This window comes from Macrosteles quadrilineatus, unplaced genomic scaffold (assembly GCF_028750875.1).
Source record: "Macrosteles quadrilineatus isolate MER2022 unplaced genomic scaffold, UCM_ALF_1.0 Scaffold_3__2_contigs__length_128488019, whole genome shotgun sequence".
In the NCBI taxonomy this organism is placed as follows: Eukaryota; Metazoa; Arthropoda; class Insecta; order Hemiptera; family Cicadellidae; genus Macrosteles; species Macrosteles quadrilineatus.
The window spans coordinates 56,310,381-56,335,589 of NW_026542596.1; the positions used below are offsets into that span (position 1 = coordinate 56,310,381).

The window sequence follows — 25,209 nt, forward strand, 5'->3', positions numbered from 1 at the left end:
GTTTTTAATGCATGTGTTGCGGGTCTAAAGTAGCATTTTTACTCTTTAGGGTAGGGAGTAAAAATCGTTTTTAGCCTATATGGAGTAAAAATCAGCTGTTGTAAACTCAGTTTAAATTTATATTGTTAACGATTGCATGTATAAAAAATATGTATCGCTTCGTGCTTCATAATAATTTTAACCCACAGTCTACAGTCTCTTCCCATAGCATTTTAGCATTGCAGATACAATCCATTTCCACACTCAACACTGCTCACCTTACTACTTCCTTCACCTCTTCTTACGTCACGGACCTGTTTCCCTCTCTTCCCATAAAATTTTAATATTGTAGATACCTTAATCTAATCGTCATAAACAGTTCCCACACTCCGGAAAGCTCGCCTTATATACTTCCTACACCACATCCTACATCTCAGACCTGTTTCCCCCCTTCCCATAGCATTTTAGGATTGCAGATCCCTTAATCTAATCATCGTAAACAGTTCCCACACTCCGATCAACTCGCCTTTACTACTTCCTTCACCACTTCCTACATCGCGGACTTGTTTTCCTCCCTTCCCATAGCATTTTAGGATTGTAGATACCTTAATCTAATCGTCATAAACAGTTTCCACACTTCGGACAGCTCGCCTTGGCTACTTCCTTCACCACTTCCTACGTCGCGGACCTGTTTTCCTCCCTTCCCATAGCATCATAGGATTGCAAATACCTTAATCTAATGGTCATAAACAGATCCCATAAACCGAACAGCTCGCCTTGACTACTTCCTTCACCACTTCCATAATTTTAGGAATGCAGATACCTAAATCTAATCGTCATAAACAGTTTCCACACTCCAGACTGCTCACCTTTACTACTTCCTTCAACATTTCCTACGTCACGGACCTCAAGCTATAGTGTCATATTTTGATTATATTTATGATCCATACCGTTTCTGTTCTAATTTAAACATCTTTGCCACCAAGACTGATATTCGAATATATAATAGGTTACGTACCTTGTTCCGTCTTCAGTCTTAACTTGTCTATGGATGACTAGTTTCGGGTACAAAGACCCATTATCAAATCCTTATTTAAAACATCATATTGAATATGGTCAAATATCCGACGTGAGTCTTCATCAATGTATACATGCAGGTCGACGACACATAAAGTTTACACATTTAAAAAACAAAAGTTACAAATACATTTACGATAGGCCGGCCACATTGAATATGGGACAAACCATGTACTACTACTACCAGGTTACTACGGGTTTGTCCCGTATTCAATGTGGCCGGCCTATCGTAAATGTATTTGTAACTTTTGTTTTTTAAATGTGTAAACTTTATGTGCCGTCGACCTGCATGTATACATTGATGAAGACTCACGTCGGATATTTGACCATATTCAATATGATGTTTAAATAAGGATTTGATAATGGGTCTTTGTACCCGAAACTAGTCATCCATAGACAAGTTAAGACTGAAGACGGAACAAGGTACGTAACCTATTATATATTCTGTTCTAATATCTGTGGAATAATGCTATCAGCTATTTCTTTATCTACTGCATTCAAAAGTCAACAGCTGATCATATGTCTTTGTTTATGTGTCAAATACTGCTTCCATAAGGATTACGTTGAAACATTGAAAAATAACCTTACCAGCCCCGTTCCCATGGTATTTCCAAATGCTTAGGTTTAACACTCATGGCGGTCCTTTTCCTTCGAAATGAAAATTAAGTTGTAAAAGCTTCTTGTCACATTTATGATAGGCCCGATTTAGTTCTCTTTAATGTTTGCCGCGCATAGGGGCTTTGTCCTTGAAAGGAACTGCAGACGTGGTGGCATTCTTTGCTGCTAAATGAATTTTCCAGGCACAGAAACCAAATATATATTCTGTGTGGATATATATATTCATAGATCTATATATCCATATGTGTATATGTTTATATGTATTTATGAGAAATCTTTTGTCTCTCATATAAGACTCGAGTATTATGGAAATGAAATCAAAGTTATACAAGCTTTTAATATTGTGCCAGTTTGGACTCTTTCCCATTCAGGTAAGCCTGCTATCCTCTCAAAAAATCCTAAAAAATCTAGGCCCTTGTGCACTATGCTACACCCTCAAGCTTTGAATATGTATGCTAGTTAAATGTACCTAAGTGTAGGACATCATGCGGATTTGATAGTCCGAGATATCAAAGAGTAGGTGTCAAGTACTTTCCTTCTACGTCAGTCGGAACTATTACAAGTCACAAACTAGTCTAAAGACAATTGACTAACATATATGAATTTCCGAATTAAAACATAAATGTAAGAGCCCCCTTCCTCTAGCAAAATGTCCATTATTTAAATCCCTGAATGCCCACTGTGTATATTTACAGTTTTAATATATTTATATTTAAAAAATAATAATAATTTATATTACCTCGCTTTTGCACCTGTGCTTTGCCAAAGAAAGAGGTCAAAACAGTAACATTTGATTTTTACTTCTGTCGTATAAAATATTCTCACATCTGCCAACAGTTTTAGGAACAAATTAAACCAAACCAGTTAATTCGAAAAAGGATTATGCCTTATTAATTGGGTAAGTAGTGAAAACCTTCATTTTGGTTTTAATTTGTGTTAAATCTTGTATTACATGAAATCCGTTGAGAGTATTCAAAGGGCTACATTTGAGGTTCCAAGCAAAACCATTTAACAGAATGAATCTATGATTTGTATCTATCGATTTCCGACGTCATTCGCCTATTGGGTCTGACGATGATTGGAGTGTCCAATCGAAATCGATCACCACTTACCATCTTTTGTATATTTACCGTCTTGTGAGTAACAGTATAAGCGTAAATATATGTTTTAAGTGTTATAAGACGTATCTTTATTTACTTTCCGTAAATTTAATAACACGTACAATGCTGACCAAGAAGTTATTTAAAAATTAAAAGTAATAAAAATAAACCAAAAGAAGACAAATTACTTGCTAAATAATAAATTGGACAGAACTCAAGGAAGATATAAAGTCTTTTATATAATTTAGAAATTTATTGAGCTTTTCAGCTTAAGAATAAAGTACAATGATAATATGGAGTGTTTCAACTCACTCAAACTTAATGCTTAAACGACAACATCCAAGGAATTTTAACTATAACAAAAAATTATCCAAATTTGTTCAAGTTGAAAAAGTAGCCAGCACTAAGCTCATACTGATAAATCTGAATTAAAAATTGTACCAAAGGTTTATTATTTTTGCTTTACTTACACGGAAGAGGAAAGAAACACTACTACTAAAAAATAGTCATCGATAAAACAAATCTAGAAAATTGAAAATGGAATGTTTAAGGTTATTTTGAGAAGATTGGTCGAATGTCAATATTTAAAATCAATCAAGATGAACTGTTACACTTATGGGAGATAAGGTCAATTTCTACAATTAGAGTTCCAAAAATATGTACATAAAGTATTTACAAGAAAATATTTGTAGAAATTCAGCCAATTTAGCCCATTTTCTGGATGGTTCACTCTATTTATATTAAAAAGACAATTCCATCAGCCAGCATCACTTGGTTTGCCTCAGTCAGGCGTTCGATCGCAGCAGCAACTTCCCCCTCTCCGTACGGCGCATCTGCGCTCAGACCATTGGCGAACTCGACCACTCGAGTGAGGGACAAGGACTGAGCTCTCTCCGTCCTAAATACCTCTACCACACTCGACTTGAACGCTTGGAACCTGCAAGGATAGGTCGGAATTAGTTTTGGGCTGCACTCAAATTCTTCAATATATCATGAGATACCGTTATAGTAGTTTACGCAACAACTGCGTAGAGTTAGCGTTAACTAAACAAATAGGGGTGTGTGATGCATCAAAATTCCAAATCAATTTGTTTCAATTCAGAGGTGGTAAAAAAACTATTAGATTTATGAGGGAGTCAGTCCATATTTGAAAAACGCCTGCAGAACGTCAACACATTACCCGCAATACAGGAGCGTGTTGTTGCGTTTTCTTTACAAAGGCGTTATTTTTTAATTAATTCTGATTGTTTTAGTCTATAATTTTATTTTTGTTTTGACATTGCATTGCAAATGATAAAAGTTTTGTTAAGTTTAAGCAGCGTGAGACATATTTTACTACTGTAAACATAGCCAAAACAAGTTACTCTAGAATCGTTCTAAAAATACCACAAGTCTGAAAAATGTTTACTTTTTGCTTATCTTTTGTAAAATTTCTATTATGTTTTATATTAGATAAAAATTTAGAATCTTTACAAGTAAAACTGATGTTTTAGACTGATTGATTTGATATTTGTGTAGGTCTATGTCTATACCTTGTAGTTTGTAGGTCTGACCCTATCCTCTCGTTTTATCAACATAAACCAATTGCAAGTTTCAGTGTAAATCTTAAAAATGTTTTTAATTGTTTACTCCAAATATTATCTTTATTTGTAAAATCAATATTATAAAATAGGTAACATGCTTATCAATATGACTCTACAAGTCAAGATTTTGGAATAGGCAAGTAAAGCAGCTCACTGACATTTCCAACAATACAGGTAGCCTATATATAATTGAAAATGATATTTATTCACCTAAAATTCATGTCATATGTATGAATAGGCCTAATACCACATAAAAAATTGCATTACACAAAATGTGGTTAATTTAATTTGTTATTATTTCCCTCCATTGACAAGTATTAATAGAAAAATGCCATATTTTTTCGAATCGAGTTGCATCGATTATTTGAGTGAAAAGGGTTACCAAGTAGTGTTACACAGCAACCTATAGAGCGAAGCAAAAGTCTTCTAAATCATAAAATAGGCCACTCAAAGACCAATTAGTATAACTCTTGATTAGATTATTGAGTGTCAGTATGGTGAGTTGGTGGCGAAGTCGGAATACTGACATACTATAAAAACCAAAGCAGCAAAGTCATAGGTTTGCGTCTTGAGACCACTACTTGAAATTGATCAGCACGTCCATCCTAACCGCTCACTCCTTTCTGGTTTAAATATTCTTCAGGGATTTTAGACCCATGTCTCCAAGAAAATGAAAGGTCAATAAAGCTGCCAACCTCTAAAAAGTTGCTATCTTACAAATTATGACAAACACCAAGGCATACCGCTCAGTGGAGATCTCAGTAGGGGCAGCTAAGGCGGGGGTTGCAGAAGGCCCGGCGTCCCTGTCTAGTAGTTCTTGCTCCGTAGGTTGACTAGACTCCGCCGGCTTCTTACGAGGCGTGCGGCGGCGCTTGGTGGGGCTGGGCTCTGAACCCGTCTCGTCATATGTGTACGGGTCTGGTGTTCCTTCCTCTCCAGTCTGGATGGTTGGCTGGGTCACCTAGGAATAATAGCGGCTCATTAAAAATTTTTATTTTCATTAGCTCGCTTTCTTGTCTGTTACAAATTTTGCAATCGATTTTAAACTAACTTCCCAACGAGCTGGAGACTTGAACCTTCAACCATAGCTCACAAATGGATGACAATGCGATATTAACCCTCTAGGTGTCAATTGACGTAATTACGGGGACTACTTTTTTGTCACAAATATCAATCGCCGTAATTACGGTGACTTGACAGGCCTAGGGTTTCAGTTGATATAGGCTAATCTCACAAGATCGAACAAACCCGGTCATTGGGCATACTAACGTGTTCAGGAGATTCTGGGCTTCATGGTAAGTATAAAAGACGGCCGTTTCCCGAACTATTTATCTTGTTCTGTGATAGTTTTTCCATATGTCATTGTTTGTTTCGGTTGCTAGTGAACGAATGTTTAGGTCGTACTGTTGTTGTGTGTCGTGATTTTTAGAGTTATTATAAAGAAAAACAAGATGAAACTATATATTTTCTTTTTCCTTATTACATTTAGAATGAAATTTATACCTCAGTTTTAGTAAATATAGTGATTTTTTTCTACATGTGCGGTTATGTAAAAATTTAAAAACTTTTTTTGGAACATCTGGATTTGTACCAACAACAAATTTCTTTTATACAAGGTAAGACACAAATATCATACATTTTTAGAGAGACAATTTTAATTGCTTTAAGAAAATATACAATCCTACTAATATTATAAATGAGAAAGTTTGGATGTATGTTTGTAACAAGTAAACGCGAAAAATACTGGTCGGATTGTGCTGAAATTTGGTATGATGATAGCTCACATTCCCGATTAACATATAGACGCATTCTTATCTCAAAAGTCCTTTCAGGCTCCGCCCCAGTGGCTCTGGGAGAGAGAACAATAAGTAAAATAGGTAACATAAAAAATGGCGGGAAGCAAGCACCTGTTCATCAACAAGTCTTGCCAAAAATCGGATCAATCATTTAAATATTTACAGAAATCTGTAGCTTAGGTCCAGCACATGAACAACACTTTTTAATCTGGTAATGCACTGACTATTGTCCAGCATATTAACAGCAAGACTGTTCGGATGATATCATTTATTGAGGTCAGAGCTGTAAATACTTTAATTTGACAGTTTGTTCAAAGAGCAGAGGTTAAGAGGTACAGAGGTTCTGCTCCCGAGAGTTTCAAAGTTTGTTATATAAAATATTTCATATCACAATTCAAACATATTAAAGACTAAAAAGTAAAAAATAATTGATAAAAAAAGCTTTTTAAAATACCACGTTTAAAAAAAAAAGTAAAAAATAATTTATAAATATATAGAGAGAAAAAATGATGTAAGATTCAAACAAAAAACAAGGGGCACATACAATAAGTGAAGACAATAATTGTAAGTTATCTATTGCATGTGCCCCACGTTTTTAGTTTTAAATCTTACAGTATTTTTATCTCTACATATTTAAAAATTATTTATGACTTTTTAGTTCGTTTAAAAAATGGTATTTTAATTAGCTTTTTTTATTTATAATTTATTAAATAAGAAATTGACAACTTCTGGTTCATGTCGATGGAATGCCTATTTCAGTATTCAAATTGTGCTTAATCAATCAACGTTGTCATACTAACCCCTCCTTTCTCACGACGGGACCTCTTGGATCGCTGGGAAGAAGTTTCATCGTCTTCTTCACTATCTTCTTCTTCTGAGTCAGCAGCTCCTGCTCGCCTTCTTCTTTTCTTCTCCTTTTCCAACACCTGTTAAAGAAGTTTGAATATAAAGTGTTGCTTTCAGTTTAGATAATGTTGTTGAAGGTGTAACGCAGGTTATTAAGCCAGGTTCATTTTCAAGTAGTTTTAGCGAATTTCTCTATAGGGAAGTAGCTATTACCGTAGGTGGCACGGTAAGACCTAGACCCGGGACCGATTTACTTTTTCATTTTGATGTCCCCAGAGACCAAAAACACCATTCGTTCAAATTTGTATATATGTATATATATATATATATCTAATATATAAAATTCTCGTGTCACAGTGTTTGTCTGCAAACTCCTCCGGAACGACTTCACCGATCGTTATGAAATTTGGTGTGTAAATTCTGTAGGTATGCGAATCGGACGTAAACTATTTCCCGTTTCGAAATTCTTAAAAGGGCTTCTTAAAGGCTTTAAAAAATATGTTTATTTAAAAATTGGTTTTTCTCACTTTTGACCCTCAAAATACAAAATTTCCCGATTTCTTTTTAGACCTTTTTAAAGAGCTTAAAAAAACAAATAATTTAGTATATAAAAGTATTTTTGTTCGATTATTACTAACAGAGAAAATTAAAAAAATTGTAAATTTAAAATTCCCATGTTATTCTTATGGAGAATATTGTCAAATGTTGTAGTTTGCTTGTTTATGGATATATTTTGATCAAACTTGGCAAATTTATTTATTTTGTACCAAGCTATCAATATTTTACTAAAAAAAAAAAAAAACACTTTATTAGTTTCCTTGTAGCAGCAAACCTAGGTACTCGTTAAACCTAATGTTATTAAAATATATTTCACTGAAAATCAATTCAGACAAATGGAAATTCGCTTAGTCGGCAGGTGTGCTGCGGCGGGGGTATTTAGTTTATTTACCCTGGGTAAACTGAAGCAATGTTTATAATTATACTCTTATCCTATTTCTCATTACATTTTTAATAGCAGATTTTTGTAGTTTGTGGCAGATTTAAAGGACTTTTTTATAATTGGCACAAGCTCGTTTGCATTGCCTACATGGGCAACTAAATCTACATAATTTCTAAATCTTATAAAAACAAAACGTATGGATACCTTTTTGAAGTAGGCAAACTGGACCAGCTCAATGGCAGCCTGAGCATCTTCTAGTTCTACATGACGAGAGAGCCTGGCCTTGGCGTGAGCTGTGGATAGACGAATCAGAGTCTCCAGTGTACGTACTGTCACTGGTTGAGTCTAAACAGTCAGTCGATATGTGTTAACAATCAAATTAGAGTAATTAATAAAAATAGATTCTTTATTTAGATGTATACAACAAGTATATACATTGATGGTAGTATCATTGTAGTGTTCTTGAAATATGGTCGACCAAAGAAACAAGTACAACATAACACAATTGAAATAAAATTGGCCTATCAAAATAGTATAGTTTGAGGGATGTGTCCGAAGATTGTATATTTTGAGGCTCTTTGACTGTTGGATGATTACATTTGTTAGGTAACACATATGCAGGTTTCACCCTGTCTAAGCTCACTCGTACTTGCCATTCTGTGATATTACTAAGGATTTTTAATCACGAGAAATTACAGGATATGGTCCGTTGTAGGGAGGCTGTAGAGCACGTTTCACAGAGTCCATCTCTTAGGAAAACATCGGTGCACTTTCTAAGATCCTGAAATATAAAAGTCTTGGGTTTGACGTGGCGTGAAGCTTGGACAGGTCTGATTGAAGACATGTGTTGACGGAGTCGTACAACATAATCAGTAGGATCTTCATGCCTGTGTCCGTCAACAGGGAGATCAATGCAAAAGGCACGGTGTTGTACTGTCCAACGATCCATGATTACTCAAATGGCATGACATTTGTTGTTTTTTATTACAACAATGAAAATTCTACAAGTAGCAACAGCTGATTGACATATTGTTTAAAAATGATCCGTTATTTATGGACCACCCTTTAGCTACTTCTTGATCAAGTTTGAAACAGTTACCCTTGCAACATCTGACTCCATGAAGTCTTGGGATCTCAGTCTGGAGTATTCCTCGGAAATGGCATCGGAAGCCTCCTCGGTCAACACAGGTTTCAACACTTTGGCTATGTGGATGTACTTCCTCATAAACTTCATGCTGAGTATCTGGTCACTAAACAGATATTTGGAAACATATATTAGGTGAAATAGATGTAAAGGGATAGGTTTTGATTTATATTACTACGAAGAATCTTCTGACATGTATCAACAAGTTACTGGAAGATTTCATCCGAGTATATTGTCAATATTACAATTATTATCAAACTTTCATATTCATTATTTCAAACTTTATCAGTGAATAAAATAAATATAGGCCTACTTAAATTAAAATTGAAATTGAACTCGGTGAGATAAATACGAGTAAATTCACGATTTCAGAGAAACTTAAAAACAACTGGGACAAAGGTCTCCTTAATTCTCATGCAATAATATATTTTCAATCAGACCTAATTAAAAATCTTATTAAATACATATCAACCTAGGTTGGATTTTTTACCAATCAATATTACACGTTACCGTACCATTACCTATTACTAACAATTATCATTTCCTATCCCTAAAAAAAATTTAATCATTGAGGGTGAAACTTACGTTTTGGATCGAGTGCTTCCATGCAGCAATGGGTCGTATTTCTCCCATATCGGAGTGTCAATTTCGTCCGACCCAACGTCAGTGCCTGTAGTCAGCAAATCCACAGCCGAGCCCATCGGTAGCACTTCACCGTCCTGCTCTCCGGGATTCCTACCAAACAAAGAGCAAAGAACGTTTATCCACCTATTATATTGGGGAAATATTTTGTCATTGTCAATGTAAACTGGGCTTGGCAGGGTCAAATAGATGAATTGGTAATATGACACTAGAAAAAAATATAAGACTACTGAAAAGATAAAAGACTTAGGCTAATTAAACTTACATTTCCTTAAACTTACATTGCCAAACCTAATCAATGCTTTTAGTGAGCCTCTCATATAACTCGATTCTTGATACCACTAATTCTTGGACCTTGGTACCGGGATCAAGTATCAATCAGTAACCAAAACGTCTGTGAAGATCTCGACATTAAAAAAAATCACGCTGTTGCCACGAATGCGGATGAGGATGATAACATTCTTGTGACCGCGGGAGATGAATGGTGGCCATTTCAATGAAAAATATTAACCACATGACCGTGGGAGATGTTCACACATTTGCTCTGATTGCATTACCATGACCGCGGAAGACGATGATCTTGTTCCAAGACCGCAGAAGACTACGATGTCTACACACGACCACGGGAGATGTTTATATATTGCCGCAATCATAACTTGGAACTTCATGGCGTTATAGCCTGAGGATATTTTCCTAAATATGTTTGTATGTTTCCATATTACAACAAAATATTGCTATTAGGGATGGTCAAGTCTCGAAATTTCGGGAAATTTTCGGGAAATTTTCAATCTCGTTACACGAGACGAGATTACTTTTTGGCCGAGATTTTTATCGAGACGAGAATAAAAAAAAAAAAAAAAAAAAAAAATTTAAAACGCCTGCAGAAAGTCAATGCAATACCCGCAATACAGGAGCGTGTTGTAGTTGCGTTTCCTTTTCGAAGGCGTTCTTATTTAATTAATTCTTTTAATGTAAATATTACTTTAATTCTTTTAATGTAAATATTACTTTCATTATTTTAATAATATTACTTTAATAACATTTGAGAAGTTTTGTTAAGTGTAAGCAGTGTGAGGAATGTTTTATTACTATAAAAAAAGTCAAAACAAGTAACTATTTTATAAAAATTAATATTGCTTTTATTTTATGATTTATTTTATTTTAGGATAAGTTGAACTCTATCCTAACTGATATCACCATGTTTCCTAATCGTAGGCATTTTTAATAAGTTAGGCGTGATTAATAAAAAAATGTTATGCTGATGTTATTTAATGTAAGATTGTAAATATTCTTGCCTATTATCATTATTTTAGTATTTAAACAGTCATCTAACAATGTTACAAAATCAGGTAAAAATTTCGAACGTGCATTTCCCGTTGTGCATGAGAAGAGAAATCTCGTCTCGATCTCGTCTCGAAATTTTATGAGAAATAAAAAATCTCGTCTCGTCTCGTCTCGAACTAAAAATCCAATCTCGTCCATCCCTAATTGCTATTGTCTCTTTTTGCATCCATAACCCCTTGGACTAATTGATAATTTTCTCCCCCTTAATTAATTTCTCTCCTCCTTACACAATATATTCCTAGAAAACTACGTATTGGATGAATGGCGGTAGTTTGGCCTTGCTAGTTGGCTTTGGTAGTTTGGTATTGTAGTTAATTTAGTGGGTGATTGAAACAGAAACATACCTGTATCTGTGCATGCGGACAACGTGATCAGAGATCATCCGGTCTTGATCCTGGTCCACAACGTCCAACATGACGAACAACAAATCAAAACGGGACAACAGTGAATCCTGCAGCCCAATATTTTCCATCGGTGTCTTGTACTGGTTGTACTGAAAAAGATAATAGTTTGCATTAGTCAATGAGAATATAGACTAGACATTAAATAAGTCTTGGACAGTTGATGTTAGCTTAAAAATGCAATTTAGTTGATGACCTTTAGCGGTGGGAATTCTCCGATACTAGGAACTATCTTTTTGGGTGGAAAAAGATCTAAAGCTCTAAAAAGATCAAACCACAAGGTCACAGCATTTTAAGAGTAACTATTTAAAACTATTAATTTTGTGATTGGCTGGATTTGAGTCCAAGCCTTTAGAATAGAACCCGGACCTTTTCCGTTAATTCACTACTACAAGGGGAATATGGTTAGGTTAGGATTTTCTAACTAGTATAGACTAACCTAACCTAACCAAAGTTTAATTCACTACCACTTCCATTGCTAATACTCTTTTTGCTCTAAAAACTAGTGGTAGTGAATTAACCGAAATGTTCCTAGAACCCCTGTATATCATACCTGAATTTGAATTGAAAGTCTTAGAAAGTTGATAAAAAAAGTTAGAATAGAACACTTTGATCATCTCTGAATTTCAATTAAAAGTCTTAAAAAGTTGATAGGAAAAAATAATACTTCTGAATCCCAGATACTGAAGGAAACTACCAGTCTGAGCAAGGCGTGGTAAATTTTTTCATTCAGACAGAACGCAGCTGACTGAGCCACTCATAGTGTGCTAGTGTCAGACATCTATTCTCCCTTAAATTATAACTTTGATAGTTTGACATTACATAAAATCTATGAATAAAACACTATTTCAGTTTGGCTTAAACACTTAAACTAAGATTGGCATATTCATTAGACAATAGAAACCCGGGATTGACATTGGCACATTCTATTTTTGTCGACTAAAATAAACCATGTTAATTTTCATTCTAATAAACGGTATCAACAATCTGACACGTATAATTTCTTTTTATAATAAGCTTGTCAACAACCTTTATCATGGGTAAGCGGTGGGAGTAACTATGATAATTTTGTAAAGAAAAATCATAAAAGTTACTATAAATTTTGTACCGTAATTGTTACAGTAATGGGGGTTGCATTATTACACGAAAACACTAAAACAATACTTTCTTCATATACTATGTATAGGGGGAGAAAGTAAAAATGACTAGTTTAAACATGGGAATGAAAAGTCTACTTCTCTCAATAGTCAAAGGTTAGAAATCATTCCATAACATACTTACTTATGTTATGTACATGTATATGTTATGTTATGTTTCATTTTATGTATTCCTTTACAAAATATAGACTGTCAGCCGTGCCGGGGTTTACCATGGTTGCCATAGGTTCTTGCGCACCATGTAGGTATGGCGTACGCGCTACGTTACTACACGGCGCTCCCAGCAGTGTGCGCCAGAACCTATGGTAACCGCAGCACGGCTGACAGTCTATATTTAATTCTTTATGCCTATGCTAATAGTTTAAACATGGAAATGGAAAGTCTATTTTTGGAATTCATTTCAAATAGTTACAAGCTGTACCTTTCCATAGACAGGGTTGGCCGCAGCCAGTACTGAACAGCGAGCGTTGAGTCGAGCGTGTATCCCAGCCTTAGCTATGGTCACTCTCCCCTGCTCCATCACCTCGTGTATGGCTGTGCGGTCCATGTCAGACATCTTGTCAAACTCATCAATACACACAACACCTCGGTCGGCCAACACCATGGCACCTGCTTCCAATCTGTGGAGAATATAATTAATTATTGGCTTAAATATTTTCACTTTGAGATCCAACACAAGTAATTTGTTGTTTAGTCGCAAATGATTATTAATAATTTTACAAATGTTGTTGAATACAACTTTAAGTTACAGTTTCAAAACAACTGAGTGAGCACTATATTTTAGATTCTCATACTTAACGCATGTTGCATAGTGTCCAAAACCAAAGTTTTAGGAAAGGTACGTGTCAGTTCCAATAACCTCCGTTGATCGCGAGTGTACTGTATCACTTAAAAACCTAATGTAGGCTATTTTTTTAAAGAGAATATAGGGAATAGTTCAAGCCCTATGTTATAAAGTATTTTCTATCTTGACTATTTGATGTTACCTGCGCTCGCCAGTCTCCTGGTCCGTAGTAACTGCGGCAGTCAGACCCACGCCTGAACTCCCTCGGCCAGTGGTGGGGATGGCTCGCGGAGCTGTGGCCAGGACGTACCTCAGCAGCTGAGACTTGGCAACACTGGGGTCTCCAATCAGCAGAATGTTTATGTCACTGTACACACCCAACAGTTAGTATATTCCACCTTCACTTCGTAGAAAGGCTTTAGTCCAGAACTATCCTTAATACTTGAAGGCGATACCTACGAAACACTACTCCTCTGTTAATAATGGACGGATTTTTACAAACAAAGTGTCAAAATTAAATTCAGACGAATAATTTGTATTGCATACTAAAACAGCAGATCATAATAAACACGTGACATGATTCACACACATATCACATGTGGTGTGTCCGTGGTAAGGTCAGTTGTAAGTTTTTTCATTACAAGAAACATATCTTATGCAGACATTCATCACTAGATGACTGGAGATTATGATCCTGATGCAAAGATGTGTGAAAGGGCAGAAATAGGCTAGGGAGTTTAAAAATTGCCGTGAATATGCTCATTTCGGAAGGAATTGTGTTATTAGTCGGTACCCAGACTTCTCAAAGATCACTGAAAAAGGGTTTTCATGGCCATTCTCCACTCATTAGGCCTACAATAGGGACATCAACTTCAGTCATTTGGTGATGAATGTCAGTATTGGATATGTTTCTTGTACCGGTACCTAATCAAAAAAACATATCACTGACCTTACTTCAGAAGTGGTGGGAGATTTGATTGTTGTTTGACATGCAAACTACAGAGTTGTGCGCGAAACTGGCTCATACTTAAAAACCGCCCTCGTAGCTGAGGATAAAATTCTTACAACGTAACGTTTTTTTTACATTTTAATTTCCTTATGTAATCTTTTGTATTCTTAGTCGGTTCAAACATACATTTTCACGTCTGTTACAGATTAGCAAGAATTAAGTTTATTAACTACCATTTTGGGAATATGTCTAGGTTTATGTGTGTTTATGTAGAGGAATATGTGTCCTCTACAGTTACCTGACAACAATACATTTTTGATTAAATTGTCCTGAATGCTTTAAAAACATGAAGTACTATGGAGTGATTTACTTGTGTTTTATATTTTGAATATTTATTTAAATTTATATTTCACTTACATTGACCCTTACATTCTGCAAGATGGCGGCGCATAGCAAACAGTCAAAGTGCGGTTCGTGTAATAAAAACGTCACGAAAACTAGTAAAGCACTCCTATGTGTCGGGATTTGTAAATTATGGCATCATAACACCTGCATTGATGTAACTGACGAAGAGTACGAGTTATTCAAAGCTCTAAAAGGTAAAGCCGTGTATATTTGTGAGAAGTGTCGTGCACCGGCTTCTGCTTCTGCTGAGACTTCGTGTTCGCCAAAGAGAATTGATGCTGAAATTGACAATGGACAATGTCCAGACGTTTTTAAACTTTTGACCGATCAAATTTCTGATCTTTATGACAAGTATAATGTGATTACCACTCAGTTAATTAAAATGGACAATGACAGGAAACTCCTGCGATCGGCAGTAAACAATCAAGCTGAGGCTCTGGACGACCTGTTAATAAATGGTTCTTCTGCAGGTGGTAAAACATACGCAGATTCTTTGAAAGTAAATTCAGTGAGCCCTAGACTCACTAACTCAGCAACTAAAGTGCCTAATAGTGCAAATAAAATGACTAAAAAACATGCTCAAAATCCTAACCTATCAATGTGTAGTCAAAGCTCTCGGCCTAACCCTGTTGTAGGTCTAGGTGTAGGACTAACTTCGCCCTCACAGTCACTGAGTGATTCGGACTTTCCTGTGGAAGCTTCTGAGGAGTTGCCTTATACAGTGGTCAAGGCCCGGGGACAAAAAAGGAGACAAACATCTGTACCAAAGAGACAAACAAATAACACAGGGACTAGGCCTAGGTCAGGGTCAAACAGCAAGAGTGTAAAGTACGGTTTCATTACTGGACAGTCAACTTCCGAACTTAACCTAAGTACAACAGACAAGAAAACATTCTTATTTGTTTCCAAACTAAGCCCAGATACAACCTGTGAAAACGTAACGGACTTTCTAAAGGGTAAAATTGACTCTCAGTACATAGTGGAGAAACTACAGTGTAAGTACCCTAACCATTATTCATCTTTCAAAGTAGGAATACCCTCAAAGCATTTTGATGACATATATAAACCTGAATTTTGGCCAGAAAATGCCTTTGTATCTGTTTATAAGCCAAGGAAAAGTGGACAGATCGTTTCTAATAGGCCTGCTTTGGAGCATTTAAACTCCGAGCTGTCCAAAACAACAAACGGAACCTAGAACTAAACAAGGAATCAGCTAACAGGATTGCCTCCGTGGAAAGGGTTGATTACAACATCTATTCCGTAAACACCCAATCCCTATTGGATAAGCAAAACGAACTTGATCCTATTCTACACAGTCAAAATATTTCTGTGCTTTGTGTGTGTGAGCATTGGTGTAGGCCTGACACTATTGATTTAGTGCATATTGAGGGTTACATATGTGCAACAGCTTTTTGTCGCACTATTCAAACTAAGGGTGGTGTGGCAATTTTTGTCCGAGAGGATCTGAGTTTGCGATACTTGATGTAACTCGCTTTTGTGTTGAGAGACATTTTGAGGTTGTGGCGGTCTTGGTTCATTACCCTAACTTGGAAATAATCATTTTGTCAGTCTATCGAGTTCCAGATGGGGATGCGGCGATTTTCCTGGAGAATGTAGAACTGTTGATTTTATTTTTGTCTAAAATGAATGTGCCTGTGGTATTGTGTGGCGACATTAATATCGATATTCGCCTTAGAGAGCCATTACCTCTCCAATTTCTGGATGCTCTCCGCTCTGTTGACTGCTATTGTGCAAATGAGAAGCCTACAAGAGGACCCGCCTGTCTCGACAATGTTATTACCAACTACCCAAGACAACTTCTAGATGTTAACGTTACTTCAGTGCCTTTATCTGACCATCAGGCTCTGGAAATTAAGCTAACGCCCACTGACTGTAGCAACAAACATCAAGAAACGACTTTTAAGATTACTCGTTGTTTTAGCCAAAAAAACAATGAAAACTTTATGTCCTACATGCTTAACACTGATTGGCTCACTATCAATAGCAACTCCTGTGATAATTTTCCTGAACATTTTTTCATGCATTTCTTTCAGAGCTTTGACACTTTTTACCCTGTTAGAATTATGAAGTATAATGCGAAGAAATCTCTTAAGCTTGGGCCTACCTGGTTTAAGCAAGAACATCAACAAATGAGAAAGGAGTTATCGCAACTGTATGACTTCCTTCTCTGGGCTAAAAAATATAATCTTTCTGTGGATATTATTAGATTCAGGTATTTGGCTGCCAAACGAAGATATAAGAAAGCTCTTGTACAAGCTAAACTGGACCACAATGTGACTAAAATTTCCCAATCAGACAACAAATGTAAAACAGCTTGGGAGATTGTAAACAACTCCAGGAACAGGCCTACTCGTAATGATGACTGCAACCTCACACCCGAAGACTTCAACTCGTATTTCATCTCATCTGTGGAAGATGTCAGTAAACAAGTCAACCTATCTCCAGAAAGAGCGTCTGATTTGCTGGGAAATCACCAACACCCAAACCCCATCTTCAATTTCAAACCTGTGTCCTGTGATTACATAGAAAATATTGTTAAAAATTTGAAAAGTGGCCATAGCAGAGATATCTATGGTATCAGTGGAAATTTTATCAAGAGTATGTTACCTGTGATTGTTCTCCCCCTAACCCACTGTGTCAACGAATGCCTGCGTACAGGGCAGTTTCCGGATGTGTTAAAGCTCTCCAAAGTGGTGCCTGTATATAAGAGAGGTGTTAAAGATTGTGCTGCAAGCTACAGACCGATCTCCGTTGTACCGACCTTTTCCAAAATTATTGAAAAGGCTGTGAAGCACCAGGTGAGTGAATATTTTGAAGTGAATTCACTTTTTTCAAAATTTCAATTCGGCTTTCGGGAAGGTTTATCTTGTGAGGATGCAGTCGACCGCCTTGTTTCAGCTGTGATTGATGGCTTTGAAAACCACCTTAGTACCCTGACCACCTTATGTGATCTGACTAAGGCGTTCGACTGTGTGTCTCATGAGATCCTTCTCAATAAATTACTGTATTATGGTGTAAGTGGTGTGGAGCTAAGTTTTTTTAGAAATTATCTGGCAAACCGCAGGCAACAAGTTTGTTTTAAAAACAGTCTCTCAGAGGTAACGGTAGTCAAAAGTGGTGTACCCCAGGGATCGGTTCTGGGCCCTTTTCTGTTCCTTGTTTTAATTAATGACCTTCCTGTAAATATTAGTTGTAACAAAGTCATATTTGCTGATGACACTACCTTTTTCTGTTCAGGTAACAATATTGCTGAGCTCTGTAACATTATGTCTGATGTGATGGCAGATGGCACAATCTGGTTTGAAGCAAATGGCCTCCTTTTGAATACCAATAAAACTCAACAAATATGTTTTTCCTTGTGCCAGTTTGATGTTCAATCTGATGTAGTTGTAGATTCTGTCGTTAAGCTCTTAGGTATTACTGTTGACACCAAACTTACATGGGATTCTCACATACAGAATGTTTGTACCAGACTATCTAGAGTGATTTCTCTTTTGTGGCATTTAAAGAAGCTGATCCCTAAAGTGTACCTGAAAAATGTGTATTATGCTTTGTTTAATGGAATAATTTCTTATGGCATTCGTCTGTGGGGGAATGGCCACAGTATTGATAAAGTCTTGCGCTTACAAAAAAAGGCGATGCGTATAATCACACACTCAGCTTTTAAAGCACACTGTAAACCACTCTTTGTCAGCGAAGGAATTTTGACAGTGATTAACCAGTATATTTATGTTTGCCTGTTGCATGTTAAGCAACATCTGCATGAGTATCCACTCAGAAGTAGTGTGCATGGTTATTGCACTAGAAGCATGTCCTCACTCAATCAGCCTTATGTTCGTTTGAGTAAATCACAATCCCAGCATCGCACTATGTACATTAATCTATTTAATAAGTTGCCTGTTTCTGCACATAATGTATCTTTCACTAAGTTTAAGTTGTCTGTTTACAATTGGTTGGTTGCAAGGCCATTTTACAAGCTCGATGAATTCTTTGTATTGCCTGTTGATATTCAATTTTAAATTCTGTCTGTCTGTGATATAGCCAAGGGCTGAGTTGTTTTATAAGTTATTTATCTGTCTGTTTGTTAGTATTGTCTTTAAATTTTATACTCTTTTCTTGCCCCTGCTATGTTTTTTTTCTAACTTATTTTAAACACACTGCATTTATTGTATACACATTGCACCTGTTTTCATGTTTGCTCTAGTCTTTGCATACCTATGTTTTTTATAAACTTCAGTATTTTATTTTTAAGATGACTGTGATACTTTTTGCATGTACTCTGCACTTGTTTATATTTTATTGTCTATATTTATTTAGCCTTATTGCCTGTAAACTTTAGGCTACTATTATGACGTTCATCCATTGCATGTGTTGTACATAGCATTTAACGATGAATAAAAATTCTTGATTCTTGATTGATTCTTGATTCTTAAAATACAAGTTTGGGAATAGCAAATGAAAACACAGCATTTGTGAAAACAACTTGGAACAGGCCTGAGAGTGAAGTGATTTTTTATATGGTAGAAAAAAAACAATTAATCAATGATACATACCCTCTCAACCTGGTTCCATTGGGTAAAACTTTTTCAACTCCGCCCAAAAGCATGCATAGGATGGCTTTCTTGATATAGTGATGGCCATGGATACTAGGAGCCAGGGATTTTCCCAGAAGCTCAAAAATGTTTCTTTTCTTGACAAGCTGACGGCAATGTTTGACATCTTCACGTGAAATCATCAACGTGGCCTCTTTGCTGAGTTGTGTGATGTGCGAAGCAATCAATACAGTCCTGAAAAAGTTGAGAGTAAAAAGATAAAAAGAAAAAGATTGACATCTAGATGAAAATTGATTTTATTAAAGGGTATGACAGACACCGTTGGTATTTAATGCTTTTTGTACAAGAACTGTTTGAATTCTTGTTTGTCTAACATGATTATTTTAATAAATAGCAGTATTTATTTTATTTATTTACAGAATGCCATTACATCATATTAATTAATTAGAGACAAATTCCATATGTACCATCTGGGCTAAGAATCAACCTCGATTTGGATCAAATCAACGAGCTTCAAATTTGAAGGCTAGCTTTAGACCCACTCATCCAACCGGACAATCTTATCATCAAGCAAAGTTGAGCGATTTTTTTTTTTTAATTGCTACTATACACACATAATTAAAACTGAGTGAATTAAATTCTTATTAGGCCTTGGTTGAGTTGATACAGTCCAAGTACTCCTTTCTGAGTATGTTTGAAAAAAACACGTCCTTTTAGAATTTCAGCTTTGTAGTCACATGACTATTTGAGTTTATGAACCTTAGTGACTAAAAGGAAAGGGGCTAGAAAGCATTATATTGCATTTCACACAAATCTTTCTGATAAAAAAAAATTCTATAATTATTAGAAGATTGCTAACACTATTTTAACCATAGTCACACAAAGGCGCAACCAGTTTGTAGCGTAGACCAACCTGAAAGTTCCGGAGGTGAAACTCCCCTGCTTGTTCGGCAGACATCTGTAATTGCCAACAATCTGTACTCGGTCTCCAGGCTTGCACAAGTCCACCAGGTCATATTCACACACAATGTCCACGGATCGAGGCAGTTGACCTGGAAATTAGTTTTGTTTTATGTAAAACAAATCAAATGTTGTTAGAATATAAGTAACTAAACAAATATTTATTGTAAATATGTATCACCGGTAGACCGGCCTGACTATGTGATTAAAAATACATGGAATCATTTTAATACCATACATTGTGTGTGTAGAATTATTTAACTATAGTATATTAAAAGGACGTCCAGTGGTCGAAAACTCGGCCAAAAAATTGTCCACACTTCTCTATTTTCACCCCACACAGTAAATAAAACATGTGTTTGGAATTTCTACCGTTTGTTTTGATTTTCTGTTTATATTTTGTTGTTATTTTGTCACCCGCATGGCGATCCATGAGGCCTATGTTATTTTTTTTAATTTAAATTCATTTTTTGTGCTTATTTTAATTTATAAAGGGATTCTGCACATCTACAGGAAAATATCTTTCTAATATTAAGCCTAGATTTTCCCTGCGATGCACACGAGTTGAGAAAAAGGTTTTCAAGAAACACGCTTACCTATTAATATATATGATAAACGTGGAGACTCATAAGCAATTTCACATTTCAATTCCAAGGCTAAACGAATAACACAATCTGTACCTTTGGCTTTTCAAAGATTATGTTTGTTTCAAACAGTTAGGGTAGGTGAATAGAACCACTAATTTACAATTAATTAAATTTGTTGCTTTTAGATCTACAACTTGAAGAGTGGTTTACCAAACTAACTAAATCAGGATAGGGGCCTACAATTTAAAAACTAGCCTATTTAAAAGCCAAATTTTCATTTTCATACACATTTTACAATTATAAACATTCCTTGCTGTTCAGGTCTACATTTGAGTTTACATGAAAATTTAAAGAAAGTTAGTCAGCATTACTGAATTATTTAAAGCAAAATCTAATAAAATCAAACCCTAGTGGGGAGGGCAAAGCATTAAAGAAAATGACGTTTTAGTTTACCATTTGCCAGTCCTCTGGATTATGATTTTTACAATGACACCTCCAATCATAGAATTAGGTTCAGTAGGATGGCTGAAAAAGGGATGTAACAGGGAAACCCGTTTTATAGTCAGTTTAAAGTTAGGATCAAGTGTAGAGGATGGTTTTCTTTACCTAAAACCACCTAAATTTTATAAATGGAGTAGGCTAAGTATAGGCCTATAGATAAGTCAGGAGTAAAATACTGTATGTACTCGTACATTCTGAAAAGCAGTACGAGAATAGATTTGGTCTTGTTTGTTCAACGGTTAAATGGAAAAAGCAGTGCTTTTACTTTAGTGTGTTGAAAGTCATACGCAGCTTGCCACCTGAACAATATGAAGTCTTACCAAAATGGAGTCTTCTGCAAATTTAGCGTTTCAACAAATGTATCCATGTGTTTCATTTGTAGTTCAAAGAAAGGTAACACAACACTAGGCAAGTTTTGTTTTCTTAAAATCCCAGTCAAAAATGCTGGTGCATCATTTTTTCAGTTGTATAGTGCCAAAGTTTCTAAGAAAAAACAATGCAACGCTATGAAATCCTTTTATTTTAATGTGTTTGAAATATTTAATGTCATTATTAAGTCTCCTAGTATCTTTTATTCACGTTGTTTAAGCTAAAAAAATCCAAACTAACGATTAAATTTAAATAAGTGAAATCTGTCCATGTAACTTTACCTGCAGGAGCCTTTTCTGGCATTTCTTGAATGGTCAAAGTCTGGTGGTCCTTGTACTTGGACAGGCCGTATTCAGTTTCCAACAAGTTCCCATCCTCATCCTGTAGGAAAACATTTTAACTAAGGGCCCTCATACAAATTACAAAACAAATCTTCAGGTTGGATCCATACAGGAATAACGCATTTGGCTTGAAAATGCATCTAAAGGAAATTAATAATGGATACACAAATAAATGAATCCACCTAACAAAAGAGTTTCAGGCAGTTGGCAATTGTAAACAACTAAACATAATATAAGTTAGGTCTTTAGGTTAGTTTTGTTTAAGGAAAGGCTCTAGGCCAGGATTTTAAATGGTAGAAAAAGGAGGATAGCAGCTAGCTTACCTTGAAAGTGTGGGTAGGCCATAGAACAAGTAGAAAAATATTTTGTACACAATATTTCGTCCCCTAAGGGACTTTGTCAAGTGTAGAGAGATGTGCAAAATATTTTTCTACTTGTTCTATGGCCTACCCACACTTTCAAGGTAAGCTAGCTGCTATCCTCCTTTTTCTACCATTTAAACATAATATAAGTTCAAAACACACTGAAATGTTGCCCCACAAAGAGGTCTTCTTCAGAAGGAAGGAGTACCTACTTAAAAAAATGTTAAGCTGTTTCAAAACTGTCCTTATGGAAGAGAACTATGATTATAAGTATTCTCCTCTAGACACCAAGGGAGTAGCCTGAAAAGTTTTTGGAACAAAAAATAAAAACATAAATTAAATTGTAAAAGCCATTTAAATTTGTTATGCTAATTAAATAGCAATAGTTATGGCTTGGGGGGAACTAGCAGGTCTAGTGATAGAGTGCAAGTCTGCAGATCCTCGAGGTCCAGGGTACAAATCCTGCCAAACACCAGAATTTATCTAAGTCATAACGCCGCGACCTTCTAAAGCCTAGCCTGAAATAGTCAGACTAGAGCCTAGGGTCCTATATTTGTAAGTGGTATTGACGAAAAGAAAATAGTCGTAGCTTGATTACCATAGTGGGATATGATGCTGAGCTGGGAAAAGCTTCCAATGACGTAAGGTCAGTGTATCTTCTTTCAATACTCTTCTTAGTAGCTGGACAGTAATGAACACTTTTGACAACTTTGGGCCGAACCAGTGAACCTGAAACAAAACGATCACACAACTGATGATATTGTTTAAAGTGTAACAAATTTTGAACAATGTTTCGGGATCTGAAAGCTGATCCTGACTTTAGATAGGATAGAAGAAACCAAGAAACCTTCGCTACTGCAAAAGTACTAAATTTTTCATTCATATGGACCAGCGACGCACATATGCGACGGCCAGTTTCTACCCATAGACTGCTCCTAGGTGTCCCAATGTTATTAAAAAGCTAATATCTTAGTAACAGTCTATTTGAAGGCCCTGAATTCTCTGCAGTGGTCTACAGGGATGTCTTTCGCATATGTGTGTCACTTAGTCTTTGGATATGATGATTAAAGTCGGGACCACATAAGTTTGCAGTTGGTGGCAGCCAATCACAAGACAATGCTAGTGCGACGTTGCCACATCGCCCATTGACAACACTAATTAAAATAGGCCTATACTAAGCAATATTTTCAAATCAGCTGGTATTATTAGATTTGGCAACACCGGACGGTTCTCATTGGTTCATTCAAAACCATATGGTAAATAGGCCCCCCCTCAACTGCAAACTTACGTGGTCCCGACTGTAGTGATTAGTGATGTCATGATAGTTGGTAAAACTGTCTTTTACTTTGCAGTTTGCTGCATCACTGGCTCGTGGTCTGCGTGTAGAGTACTGTTAACCAAGTGACACCCGGTCTATGAGTAATATTTAAATGCATACCTCGGTCCGTGGAAATGGCCGCAGCATCGCATATATGTGGTGATCGGTAGCGAACTTGTTAGGATGAGATAAGTAGGCCTATATATTAAGGTTAGTCAAACCGGATAAATTACAATTGGAAATATAATACAGTAGAACATTGATAACAACTAGGGATTGAAAAATAAGACTTGTTATCAAGGTTGACTTCTTATCGAGGTTTGCAATAACATTTGATTAGGGTGCAATAATTTTAAGGGGATCTGAAAATGACTCTTGTTATCAAGGGTGACTTGCTATCGAGGGTCTTGTTATCAAGGTTCCACTGTACTACACAAATTAACCAGTAAATTAGTGAATTAACTTACATTTGGTAACAATACCCTCGCAGCAAACGAGGTTTCCCAGAAAACGAGCAGTTAGAGTTCGCGGGGTCACATGTTTGTTGCCAAAGCTTCCTTCAAACGCCACATGGAATTCCTCATGCTCCATGGCATAAGAAGGGTCGATAGTGGCGACATAGTCCTTCAAGGCCCTTTGAAATGCCACTTGTTCTTCAAATGCATGGGATAGCAGCCTAAAATAATAAAAAAAAACATGTTTGTTAAGGAATATTTTTTAATAGCCTAACTTGGCAATGGTTTGAATAATATAGGCCTAGGCCAACATTTCTTCATAAACAAAACTTTAAAATATCCTCCATGGACCAAGATAATTCATCAAAATGCAGATTGAATTATACAAAAAATTGTATTATCGCCCAAGCTTAGTAGAAATTACATATAAACTAGTTTAAAAAAAATATTGGGTGCTTTAATTTCATTTTCTAAGCTATATTGGACTAATAATATAGCCTAACAAAATACAAAATAAATATCATTTTTTTCTTTTATTTATTTTCTAACCGCAGCACTCTTAAGGCCTACCTAGGCCTAAATAAGGACCTAATTTTATACACTTTGGGCAGGCAGTGAGGCATAGCAAGAACTAGATCCGTATGTATTTTTACATTTATTAGGTATTGTCTCCTGAATCATAATCTTACACCGATTAAAAAACTGTAGTTGTATGACAACGTCTTACCCAAGAGCTCTAGACTGATTCTTCCTCCGTAGATCGTTGATGTTGACAAGAAGTCGTCTTCTGTTATCCTCAATCATATTTTTGACTCTTTTGTTGTAAAGACCTTGATCCTCCTGTAATCATAAGATTACGTAACGGTAAGTAACTTAATTACTGTGGCACTTGAGATGTTTTAATGTGTGGGTCATCTTTAGGGTCGTTAAATGAATTGTTTTTATGACTAACCACTACCGTACTCATGATATCAGTT

General features: G+C 36.0%; 1 protein-coding gene across 1 annotated transcript in view; it reads right to left on the reverse strand.

Moving 5' to 3' along the window:
* Window positions 1-3,018: 3,018 nt before the first annotated feature.
* LOC128988842 (zygotic DNA replication licensing factor mcm3) overlaps window positions 3,019-25,209 on the reverse strand; it is a 29,976-nt gene continuing 7,785 nt past the window's right edge. The window contains exons 2-16 of the mRNA XM_054410532.1: window positions 24,960-25,072; window positions 24,245-24,453; window positions 23,058-23,188; window positions 22,038-22,137; window positions 20,253-20,391; window positions 19,340-19,573; window positions 13,614-13,778; window positions 13,049-13,247; window positions 11,414-11,562; window positions 9,669-9,818; window positions 9,039-9,189; window positions 8,144-8,284; window positions 6,954-7,079; window positions 5,101-5,318; window positions 3,019-3,711 (exon numbers count right to left, since the gene is read on the reverse strand). Coding sequence (XP_054266507.1) covers window positions 3,510-3,711; window positions 5,101-5,318; window positions 6,954-7,079; window positions 8,144-8,284; window positions 9,039-9,189; window positions 9,669-9,818; window positions 11,414-11,562; window positions 13,049-13,247; window positions 13,614-13,778; window positions 19,340-19,573; window positions 20,253-20,391; window positions 22,038-22,137; window positions 23,058-23,188; window positions 24,245-24,453; window positions 24,960-25,072 — 2,427 coding nt within the window. The 3' untranslated portion in view covers window positions 3,019-3,509. The remainder of the gene's footprint in view (window positions 3,712-5,100; window positions 5,319-6,953; window positions 7,080-8,143; window positions 8,285-9,038; window positions 9,190-9,668; window positions 9,819-11,413; window positions 11,563-13,048; window positions 13,248-13,613; window positions 13,779-19,339; window positions 19,574-20,252; window positions 20,392-22,037; window positions 22,138-23,057; window positions 23,189-24,244; window positions 24,454-24,959; window positions 25,073-25,209) is intronic.